The sequence below is a fragment of the Tiliqua scincoides genome, chromosome 4, assembly GCF_035046505.1.
Source record: "Tiliqua scincoides isolate rTilSci1 chromosome 4, rTilSci1.hap2, whole genome shotgun sequence".
In the NCBI taxonomy this organism is placed as follows: Eukaryota; Metazoa; Chordata; class Lepidosauria; order Squamata; family Scincidae; genus Tiliqua; species Tiliqua scincoides.
The window spans coordinates 220,005,202-220,017,161 of NC_089824.1; the positions used below are offsets into that span (position 1 = coordinate 220,005,202).

Genomic DNA, 11,960 nt, shown 5'->3' on the forward strand with positions numbered 1-11,960 from the left:
GGTCAGATACTAAGGAGCAGAAGACCTTTAAGAGACTGGGACTGGAGGGGCAACATCCAATGGTATTTTCCTTGGGGGTCACCACTTTGAGACACTGTAAGGGCACTCTCCCCCACATGGGGGAGGGCAGCTACCAGTGAGAGGCTGGTAGTTGCACAGGTGGTAGAGGGGAGTGTAACTATACAGGGATTCTTTCTCAAGCTGTAGAGGCTGAGGATGTGGAACTGCAAGGTCATCCATGTGCATGGATGTCCTGGCCTGACTAATAAAAGCTGCTGGGTAGGGCTGGGTCACATAGGCTGGGGAAAGGATTCATGTGCCATCAGCAAAAGGCACAGTACCAGCCTGCCTGAAAAAAGCAAACATCTTTCCTCTATTGACGCTTTCCCTCAATGCCTTCTCCCATATTGAACTACTAGCCAGCCTCCAATTTGCCATGATTGGGCAAGGTGTTTTGAGAACGCAGTGCCAAGGCAGCTACAGGGAAACTTAGAAGAGCCTGACTTTTCAAGCGTAGAGACTTAAGTAGCCTTGGTTATTCCACTACCACATACCAGCAATTAGACATTTCCCTGTGCATTCTGCTCTCTGCTAGATCTCTCAGTGACTTTTGATATCACTGGCCCAGGACTCCATCTGGTGCACCTGATTGGAATGGGGTGGGGAAGGTCGTACGTGCAGGGGTTCCAGCAGGAGATGCTGGACAACTTCAGCTTGGTGCTGTGGCCACTAGTTTAAGGTGCCCTAGAGGGTTGTATATTGTGCCTATGTTGTTTAACAGCTACATTAGACTACTGGGAGAAGTTCTCCATCAATACATGGACAAAACCCAACTTCACATCTCTTCGCCACACACAGCTGGGGAGGTTGTGAGCCTTCTGGATTAATGTCTGGAACTGGTACACAGCTGAGAGGACTAATGCGCCAAAATTAAATCCAGACAAGGCAGACGTCCTCCTGCTTAGGAGACCCATTAATATGACAAAAGTAAAGTAGCCTGTTTTAAGATGCAAAGAGGGTGGGAACTTAGGACCCCTCGGTCTTGGACCTGGGTTTGGTCCTGAATATGCAGGAGGTGCCTTGGCCAAGAGTGCTGCTCCCTGACTTCAGCTGGTACACCCTCTGAGCCTGTTTGTCTCATGCAGACCTAACAGCAGCCATCACAACCTTGTCACCTTCAAAGGACACAAACTACAGCTGCTAGCATACTGACTAGACCATGTTCACATCCTTATTGGTACAGTTGCATAGCTTGCCAGTTTGTTGAATGGTAAAAGCTGCTGGGGAGGGAATAGACAAGTACACACTTTCAAAATAATTGAAGAAAGTTCCTTTAGTTAAGAAATATCAAGGTATGAAGGAGGGATCAAGAGAGAGGAAAGCCTGCAAAGCAACCAGGGAATTTGCTCTTTCCTGCCCCTCTGGCAGCTTCTGCTGGGCTGAGAAAGTCCAGCCAGACTTGTGCCACATTTCATGTTTAGAGCTTTGGAAGCAAGTGGCACATGAACTGCTTTGGTAAGCGGATCTTCACATCCCTAAAGAAAGCAACCAGCCAGAAAACACATCAAGCATATTATGCAAATTGTTTGCAAATAATCTCAGGGCTCCATTCCTCCTTCCCCACCTTTTGACTTATTTCAAGGTTGCCATGGCTCTACCTTTGATCACCAGAGTAACTTTAGACTGTAGATTGCCTGGGAAGGGGAAAAGGACCTGTTCTGTTTTCCTCTGAAAAGCACATGTACATTGATGACATGGAATCTGAATACTTTAAAAAAAAAACTCCAAAGTTATATTGGAAAACAGGCAAATCTACCAGAATGCGAGACCACAAAAGAATCTAGCTGCTGATCAACCTACCCTCCTTTGAAAATAGGTAGGTACATACCTTACTGGACCAGTTTTGGGTAGGGTAAGAGCAAAACAATGGCAAATTGTGTTATCCAGAAATTCAGGAAAGAATGGAAAAATAGCTAAGGAGAGAAGGTTCAAAACAACATTCCTTTTAGTCACTCAAGACAAATTGAAACCTAATCTACCACATACACCTCAAGTAAAGCAAGTCCCATTAAAGTTAATAAATGCAAACAAAGTTTGCAGGGAACCCATATTCTAGCCCAAGACATTATTTTAATGAGGTTGTGCAGGAATAGACATTGTAAATAAGGTGGTGGGTGGCCTTAGTGGTGTATCTATAACATCGGTCAAGATCAGGACAACCTAACCTGGAGCCTTGTTACTTCCATATTCCCATCTACTCTCATTAAGGAAAGCCTGAATAGAGGCCAGAACGTTAATTTCTCCAGAGTGGCTGTAACCTCCAGAGTACAGCCAAAGGTCAAAGATTATTAAATACACTTCTGTAGGTATACCTGTAGGACCATTTCTATGTTTAGTGGAGCGATGTCTGGGATAACACTGAGACATGGTAAGTAGGTTCAAGTTTGGTCAGTGCCTGGATGAAGACCAGCCAGGAGCCCTGTGTATGGCACCTTGCATTCCATTATGGAAGAAAGTCAAGATGTACATGGAATAAATCAATAAAATAAAAGGGTTTGTGTCCAAAGGCTGAAACTATCCCACACTTGCTTAGGCCTGCAGGTGAAGGTTCCAGCATTGTCAGCTGTGTAAGATGACCTGGAGTCCAACTGTTCCATTCCTTTTAATGTCACTTAGGGCACTTTGGTTTATAGCAGAAAAGCCCCAAAGTAACCCAAGACAGGAGCTTTAGACGAAAAACCAAACACAGATGCAGATCAACAGAGGGCTGTTGTTTTGCCTTGAAAACATTTATTTTACAACCTTGATTTCTGATAATTTAGCAGTCTTTATTTTTTTTATTTTTTTACTTTTTATTTCCTATTCAGAGACATACAATACATAAATTACCATGCTAAAACATAAAATAAATTCCTTCCGCTTGAACTGTAGGTATGTACAGGAGCTCAGTACTTGCGAGTGTTACAGTCCACAAAGTCCAGACAGCCACAGCTACTTACATACAATTTAAAGGATGATCCTTTAAATAACATAACAAAATATATATATATATTTTCTATGTATATATATATTTATATCATTGCTTTTCAAATGCATTTATACTTTGATTGTTTTTACAACTAACATTGTTTTTTAAACATTAGGATTTGCCCTTCTCCCATCCTGCAAGTACAAGTGCAAAATAAGACTCTTGTTAGATCTTCAAGTCACACAGATTTCAGAAGAGGCCACAATAATCTAGCAAAAATCAGCAGTAAATCAATGGTAGAATCTACCAAACGCTATTATGGAGCCTTGGTTAATTTTGATGGAATTTGCGATCTGCACTGAAACAAATAGAAGTTGCACAAGTGGAGCCCTGGCTTGGTGGCGTAGCTGGAGGGGGGCAGAGCACTCAGCCTGGCAGGGAGGTGGGCAAGCGACCCCTCTCTTTGGAGCCATTCCCAGCGGGGGGGGGGGGCAAAACAGAGTCGTACGGCTCCATTCTGCCCCCACCACTGGGAATGGCTCCAAAGGGAGGGGCCGCTCGCCCACCTCCCTGCCAGGTTGAGTGCTCCACCCCCCCTCCAGCTACACCACCGCCCTGGCTGCCTGTGCCTCAGTTCATCCCCACTCCTTGCTCATATGCCTTGAATTCAGCGATAACCATGTGGGGAAAAAACTCTGCCTGCCAACCTCCACTAGAAGCAGGGGAAGGAGCAGATGATACCAAAAGGAATGGAATAATGGCAGTTGAATAATGCAACACAGACACGCCCCAACCAGGGAAAGCGCAACATCAAAAGCTTTTGCCACTCGCTAAGTCTCTGGGTTCTTGCGCATGTGGATATGCGCACAAAAATACACACACCCCATGGACGTAGAAATAGGATATTGCAAACCATCAAAGATTTAAAAAAAGCAGCAGCACTATACAGTTGTACTGATTGCCTCCAGCAAATACGAAGACTGTCATGCGTCTTTCCAGGCTACAAAAATTAAGCATGGCGTCCCCAGGGTCAGGAGGACAGAATGTGGAGAAAACAGGAATTCTGGTGTGGGAGGCAGTTTGCACTCTTCCATCTAAAGGAGGGATGAATTTTTGTCTGCCAATCCATTCTAAGCAAAAAGGGGAAATCAGTGGAAATCCACGCATGCCCCTGTAACAAACAGCCCAGCCCTCCTCCAATATCTCCCTGCTTTATTTGTGCAGCAGGCTTCTAACCAGCATCAGTACCCCATTGCTTTCCTGCAGATGAAAAGAGGAAGACTGGGGACATCTGGCTACCTTTTTTGTTTCCCAAGACCAAAACCAAAGCTCTGGCTAAGACCAAACACAAGAACAGCAACAATCCAGAAAAGCCATACAGCTTTCCCATGGTACACTGAGCCTCTCGCCATGCGGCACACTGCCTTCAGAAGCAGCTTGGAAGCAAAACACCATTTTACCACGTCCTTCAATCACTGGTATTTCAGATATCCCCTTCTGTTCAACTTTAGTAGCCTTGTTCACTACTTGCAATATATGCGATACAAAGCCTCAGCTGCCCAAGGACAACTCCTTGCCTCTAGGACTTGCTGGTTTCTTTCTTCTCCTCTCGGAGTACTGTTTAGATTTTGCCTCCCCAGAGTGTGCTCAGGAGCATTTTTCAGGATGAGCACTCATCATGTGCACTTCAGAGCTTTATTGTAGAAAACAACAGCATATGTACAGCAAACTACTATTAGTACAAATCAGCCTTTATTCGTGGGACCAAACTGGATTCCCAGTTATCTCTATACTGTAGAGTAGTGGTTCCCAAACTGTATGGCATGGAACCCTGTGTGCCATAGCGCACAATCAGGGACACCATGGGATGGGCTGAGATAGCACAAAATCTCACGCTCAATGGCACTACTGTGACAGGGCACAGTGACTGTGGTAAGTTTGGGAAGCACTGCTGTAGAAAGCACAGCAGTCCCGCCATCACAATACACTGCATGATTGACTGAGCCAGTTTTACTAGGATCATGTGAACACACTCTTACAATTTGGTTGAGACAGATTGTAAAATGTTAAAACACAAAATATTGGAGAGAAACAGCTCTTGAGATCATCAGCAATTGCAGAGATCTACACAGAAATGCTGTAACACACACAGATTAAACAGACTCCTACATACATACCATGAAATTTCAAACAAACGTACACAGGCACGCAATGCCCCTCAAGCCCCTAACAAGGACAGTCTGTGGACTTCTCATTTGCTGCACAAAACTACATTTGTTGGGGTGGGGGAGAGATAGAAGGAGGGGCAGGAGAAGTGGAGGGGAATTTCACATTGTGAGGAAGAAGGAACAACACGTTTCAACAACAACCCCCGGCAGAGGGAACCTGGAACTCAACCAGAATGGAAGGTAAGTTCGGTTCTCAGATGGTAAGTTTTCCCAGCACAGCAGAGCTTGTACAAATGTACCTTTGTGCCTTAAAGCATAGCATGAAAATGGTCAATTTCTAGCTTTGAAAAAGCCATACTTTTTATTTGGCAGTTCAGTCTCATCAGCACTTCCAAGCTATGTATTTAAACGCCAGGTGGGAGAGCGACTCCAAGGGGGAGACTCCTATGCCAGGGATAGGAAAGGGTGAATCGGTGCTTGAAGTAGCAGCTTCCCAGATGCAACCTGATGCTTCAGTATGATTGCATGTGAGGGGGGAGGTTTCTGGCAAGGAGAAAGAATCCATGGGCTCTCAAACAAACTACCAGGATGTTCCTTAAGTTGCACTGCTCCCAAATTCCACCTACTAGGTCATTAAAAAGAACTACAGTCCTCAAAACAATTTGTACTACAAGAAGAAATACAGATTACCCCTGACTTACAAAAATGATTTGAAGCTGGGTAGTATAAGCAGCCATCTAGACAGCAGCAGCTAACCTAATGTCATGAGAGCTCCATGGGCCAGCTAATGAAAAACCTTGGAAAATCATTTAATTCAAAGGAAGTAACAAGAACAACACCTGCAACTGTCACATACTGGGGACACATTTAAGAACAGAATAAATGCTGCAGAGGTTCAAGTTTCACTGACATTGGCACTGAACATTCTGCATTTAAGCCAGCATTAATGGACTGTTTAAAGGTGTGTTGCCCGTTTTATGCCCCTCTCTAGTTTCTCACTAGCTCTTGTTTTAGCCTCCAAATGGAAAAGCCAGCTTAATTTTGATTGTAGAGGGAAGTGGTGGAGGAAGAGGCTTCTGCTGCTCACCCATTCAAATTCCTGGAACTTACACTGAGTTTAAGAGCCAAAGTGGGGATTTGGTTTGGCCACAACACAGGATGAAGGAAGTGCTTCTGAGTTTGAAGTGGTTTTGCAGGTTACTTGTGCCTGGCACAAAACTAGATGGCATTTGACATAATGGGCAAGATTCACTGGTTTTGACAAAGGTTACAAGAATTGAATGATATCTTGTTGCCAGAAGGCAGGTTATCTGTTTGCAAAATAAAAAGGGGGGAAAAAACTAGCTCATTTGGTTATAAGGAAAAGTCCATTGTGAGCTGGCTTCTTTCAACTGAGTGCTCAGCATAACATTAAAAGCGTAACTATCTAGTTTCAGATTTATTTTCCTGTAAAAACAGTCATAAGAGGGCCAGATTGAGACTATAGCAAGGATATAGCAGTGTAACTCTATGTTTGTATTATTTTCTTGCCAAAATGCCACTGCAGTTCTCCCCAAACCCTGCCCCAAGGTACCATTCAGTACATTTCAGTAAGTTTCAGTGTACAGAACTTTAAAAAAAAAAAATAAGAGGTTTCAAATTTTGTACAGGGAAGTTTCACTTAATTTTTACCCAACAGAAATACAGAACAATTAGGAAATTATCCAACAACATTAAATGATTTAACCTACTGATCTACTTTAAATGAACACACAAACTAATGCTTCGGAATCAAGAGTGCATAATTGAGAAGGAGAAAGTGCCTTGAAACAATATCAAAAACAGCCATTTAAGAAGCCGTTTCTAGGATGCAAGCAGCTTGTTTCCACTGAGAACAAAGCTGTTTGAGACTGTGAACTTGCAGAGAATGAAATCAAGACTGAAGACTGGTGACAAATGCCATAAAAATCAGATGTCACACCCACTGTGGCCCTAGTTTGTTGCTAGATGTTCTACTCTGGAATCAAAGCACTGATCACACCATGAAATTAAGTCTCACACAGTCAACTGTAAGCATGTTAAAATCAAGACTGTAGCCTGCCAGGAGATACACAATCAAGATCATTCCTGATTTTTACATAGTAAACTCCGCTTCTATTACAAATTCATCATTCCTACTGAGATTACCTGGCAAGGTGGTTAAGGCTACAAGGCCAGATATGTATTTTTTTTTTCCTGTAGTGGGGGAAACAAGAGACTTTGGCTATGCAGGATGCTGGCCTTTGCCTAGGGTCAGATGAAAATATTGAAAGCGTAAACTTTAAATAACACAAATGGCAAATACACTAAAGTCCTGTGCTGTCCCAAGTGTTCAGGCAAGAACACTGTAGTACTGGAATGAAAGTTTTAGTTGTGTTACTACACCATCACCTGAATGTTAGGTATTGTGCCTGACCCAGTTTAATACACAACTGTAACTACAAAAAACAAGTGAAGGGAGGAGAGATGTGATGCTTTGGTCCATATGTTTAACAAGATTTCAAAAGCAAACATTTTTAATTCTCCCCTTTCTACTTCTAGCTTTGTTTTGGGTCACGTGGGGAAAAACTGGAGTACCCCAAGAAATCTCATCAGTTTTCAGGTGCTCATTGGAGTATCCAAAAGGAATGTATAATGAATGAATGGCAGCTGCTTGGAAAAAAGGTAAGAAGTACCAAGGTGAGGCAAAAATAAGAAGGTGAGAGGAAGGAGGGAGGAAGAGTGTGTGTTTCTGTTCTGGGTTCCAAAAGACTGAACAGAAGGAGTTACTCCCCCAAAGCTCCGAGGGCCCCTGGTTGATGGTCTTTTCTGGCAGAAAAGAGAAAGAACAAGAGCACAAATGCAGAGCAAAAATGCAGCAGAGACATCTAAGTAAACCTCATACTGCCTACTACCTTTACTCATACAATTTCCATTCATTTTTTCCTATCCCTCTACAGAGAGGAAAATCCCCCCAATGCATCAATTATAAATTTACTGTTAGGGGAGCAGATGAGAACTCAATGGAAGAGAAACATGACTAAAAGGGAACAAGCTGTCCCAAACATTTCACTAAATAGATACAAGGAAACAAAAGTGGTTTGTTCTTTGGACAACCATTTTGCAGAACCATCAGCTGTGCAGTGCTCCAAGGATGCAAAGCAGGTCAACAATAGTTAGGGCAGCTCAGTCTTACTGCTCCCATTCTACAACAGCAAGACCGAGGCAAATAAATAATCAACCTGTGAGCCACATGAATCCAACAACATATTCAGGGCTGGGTGTCTCAGCTTCAAGTCTGGTGCTTACCCTGCTGAGTCACGAACAGCTGAGGGCCATTTCCCACATAACATGCCTGCAAACTGAAGCTTGCCAACACACATACACTCCGCAGAGAGCTGTGGCTAATTCCAGTTCTCCGACAAGCGTACGTGCATGGAACATGTCAGCTGCTTTCACACAAGTTGCATTTGTTTCACAGGTACATTAAGAATACTGTACTCGTAAGTGTACACCTAGAAGACCTAAATGGGTGGTGTGGCTCCCTCAGTTTTGTTTTTTAAAAATGCTGCTTGTGAAAATGTCAAATGAAGGCATTTTGGAATATTCAAATAACAGAAATTTAAAAATTGCTCTTGACTGTTTATTTCTTTGACTTCATTCAAGCTGGACAATGAGAACATACATCAATTTTTCACGTTCATGCATAAGTAAAAAAAAATTGTAGTATTTGATTATAAATAGTGCAGGGGAATGATTGAATTCAAACAAAAAATAGTACGCATTTAAATTTTAAAAAGCAGAGAGGGAATTCAAGTAACATCTGGTTTTGCAGCAAAACCCACCTTTTGGCCCTCTCCTACACAAGAACGTCTTAACTATACAGCAGCCAACTGTCAGCTTTTGGTCTGGACCGGAGATAGACATGTGGGGAAGATTTCCAAAACCCCTTCCTTGCAACGTAAGCATTTTTCAAAGCAAGACTGTTGGTCAGGGGTTGGGAGCTAAAGGGACGGGTGGAACCATATTGTAACTCTCAGGCGCTACCAACCGGATTATGAGCAGCAGCCTTCAAGTGACGCTCGTAGCTCAACTGTATGGAAGTGTGGCGGCTTCTGTGACACATTTCACTTCCCTGTGAAAAAGGCTCTTTGTTTTTGGCTGGTACCACTGCTTAAAATGCAGAATGTATCCATCACACTCGTCGTGATAACTCCTCAATACATTACAACACAAAGACATTTATAACGTAAACGCCACACATGCTATTCTTTAAAAAAAGGAAACAAAAAGACCACCAAAGCTAAACTGCTTTAAATACTGCATGCTACAGTACTTCCATGTATCATCAAGATACGACACTGAAGGTGACAAAAGGCGAAGGGATTACAAAATATTCTCAGCAGGTTGGAGGCTGCCCTCTTCTGGTGGCAGAATTTCTCCCCTCCCCATACTCTATTTCTAATGTCCATGATTCTAGTGCTGGGTTGGCCATGTTATGTATTCTTATCCATTCTAGTTAACAGTGCTTCCTTAACTTAGTTAAATCCATCAGTGTGGTAGCTGGGGTGGGAGTCCGCCGTGAGCTGGGTCGTTTCTGTGGCTGAGGCTGGCTGTATCACAATAGGTGTATCTGAGGCCTCTGAAAAACAAAGCATTCAGTTGTAAGGAAGTGTTATAGCTATCCATTTCCAACAAGCAATGATGCAAAAGCCACTTGCTAACAGCAAGTAAGAATTGCTACTGGTCACCTGGGACGGGAGATTTGCTTCCTTCTCCTTTTAGGCTATAAGTGACCAAAAGAAGGTATATGCAGGCAGCTTGGGAGAGCAGTCAAATAGGTGGGTTGATTGTGAAAGACTGAGAAAAGCCTCTTTGTGACTGCTGTATCTACAAAACCTGCCCCTTCCAAAGCCACTAGTTTGGTTCATTCTTATATCAGATTCAGTCAACAACATTTTGTGCTACAGTTTATTTCAATTGCATGGCTTTGGTTTTTGAGACAGGTAAAGGTTTTATGCTAGAAGAAAAGATTTGCATGCGAGAATATGCAGGGCAAGAGGGCTTATAATTCAAGAACCCATTTACTATGACATTTCCACTTAAGAGCAAGCTAACTAACTTTCAATGCGATGAACCATACTGCTAGGAATCTTCCAAAGTTCATGGCTTGCCTACCACCTCATCTGCTCATCCCTCCAACACTGAGGAAGGTCTCTGGTCATCTCTACAAAACCAGACACTCTTAAAGTTTTCTCCTTAAGCCATTTCTGCCCAACGTTGTATATACGCAATGGGGACCAAATGTGTGTACCTGTGGGCCAGGAAAAATGGGTTAAAAATGCTTTTGAGAAGTCTAAATGTGCAGTACAATCCCTTTTTAGGTGTTTTCCTCCATCACCTTCCTCAAGGCGCTTGTGACCTTTAGAAGTGTCATTTGTGCCGGGACTGGAACACCCACGACTCACCTCTCTCATCTGACTGAAGCTGTGCCTCCAAGTCTTCAGGGGAGACGTAGTATTCCTGCTCTTCACCTTCAGGGGGTTTCGGTTTACACTTTCCACAGCAACAATTACAGCAACAGCATAGACAGCAACAGCAGTAGCAGCCTGTGATGAGGCCACAGAACACAAACAGGGCCTGCACAGGTGGAAAGAGAAAGATTATACAAGCAGCAAAAAAAGTCACCTCTGCTTCTAAGGTGACGAACAACAACTTGACTTTAATTGTGTGCTAGATCACCTAGGAGTCCACAGTTGAAGAGACCCTCTTAAACATAAGCAGCACAGGTCCTTCCATGCAACACACAATCCTAGCTGAGAATCTAAAATGGGACAAGGTCTTCAGGCTCTCTCTCTCTCTCTCTCTCCCTCCTTACTCCTTTCCAGTTTACATCAGCCAGGATGGAAACCCTAAAGGAACACAGCCTGGATCAAAGATGCTTCCTGGAAGAAGGCAATGAGATGTGTTAGCCAACTACAGGTCAGAGGCCAAAATGGTACTGCACAATGGTGCTATTTTTTCGTTCATGACAAATTAACACTGAAGATGGAGAGTGTTCGTGTCTTCCAGCTCAGATATGGATCCTGGAAGCAGAAACCCACCGCATGGGAGGAGGCACATGCTCTCCTTCTGTCAACCCTCCCTGCCTCCAGCGCAAGGACAAACCCCCACAAAGGAATGACCCTTTCCTCTAACAAGAACCAGAATTACCAAAGGTAAGAAATTCTTTATTTTCCTACTACAATTTAACTAACAACTTTTAGCTACTACTGAGGTCAGAATTGCTGTCACTGCTTTCAGAATTGCTTTTGAGGTGGGGACACCACCCAAAGGTGAACTTTTCCTCCCTCACAATCACATGAGTTGTTCCTGTGAAACTATAACATGGCAAGTGACTAGGTTTTAAGATGAAGATGTTACGGCAATCCCCAGACTCCAGCAGCTTTGGCATTCTCACAGCTCTGTTGCTGTTTGTACTACTGGTGTTAGTCGCTTGTCAATCAAGCCCCAGTATATCCCAAGCCCAGCCTAACATCAAAAACAATGCACCACATAGCAGGAAGAAATCACCTCAAATAGTTGTTTTTGTGCAAAGGTGATAACTCCCTGTGGCAAAGGCATCTCATTTCAGAAGGAGAGCACTGTTTCTGTTTTCCATATACCATAAACTGAAAGGCCACAGTAGCTATGGCTGATTCATCAGAACAGGAAACCAGCACACTCAAACAGCAAGTTAAGGGACTTCAAAGTATGACATCACACAACACACCATGGTTTTAATGCTAAAAGACCAAAGAGCTTTTTAAACAGTGAGAGTCACACAA

General features: G+C 43.3%; 1 protein-coding gene across 1 annotated transcript in view; it reads right to left on the bottom strand.

The window, feature by feature from the left end:
* Positions 1-3,570: 3,570 nt before the first annotated feature.
* The window catches only part of DNAJC5 (DnaJ heat shock protein family (Hsp40) member C5), a 56,898-nt gene continuing 48,508 nt past the window's right edge, over positions 3,571-11,960 (bottom strand). The window contains exons 4-5 of the mRNA XM_066626021.1: positions 10,602-10,773; positions 3,571-9,775 (exon numbers count right to left, since the gene is read on the bottom strand). Of these exons, the coding sequence (XP_066482118.1) occupies positions 9,672-9,775; positions 10,602-10,773 (276 nt within the window). The 3' untranslated portion in view covers positions 3,571-9,671. The remainder of the gene's footprint in view (positions 9,776-10,601; positions 10,774-11,960) is intronic.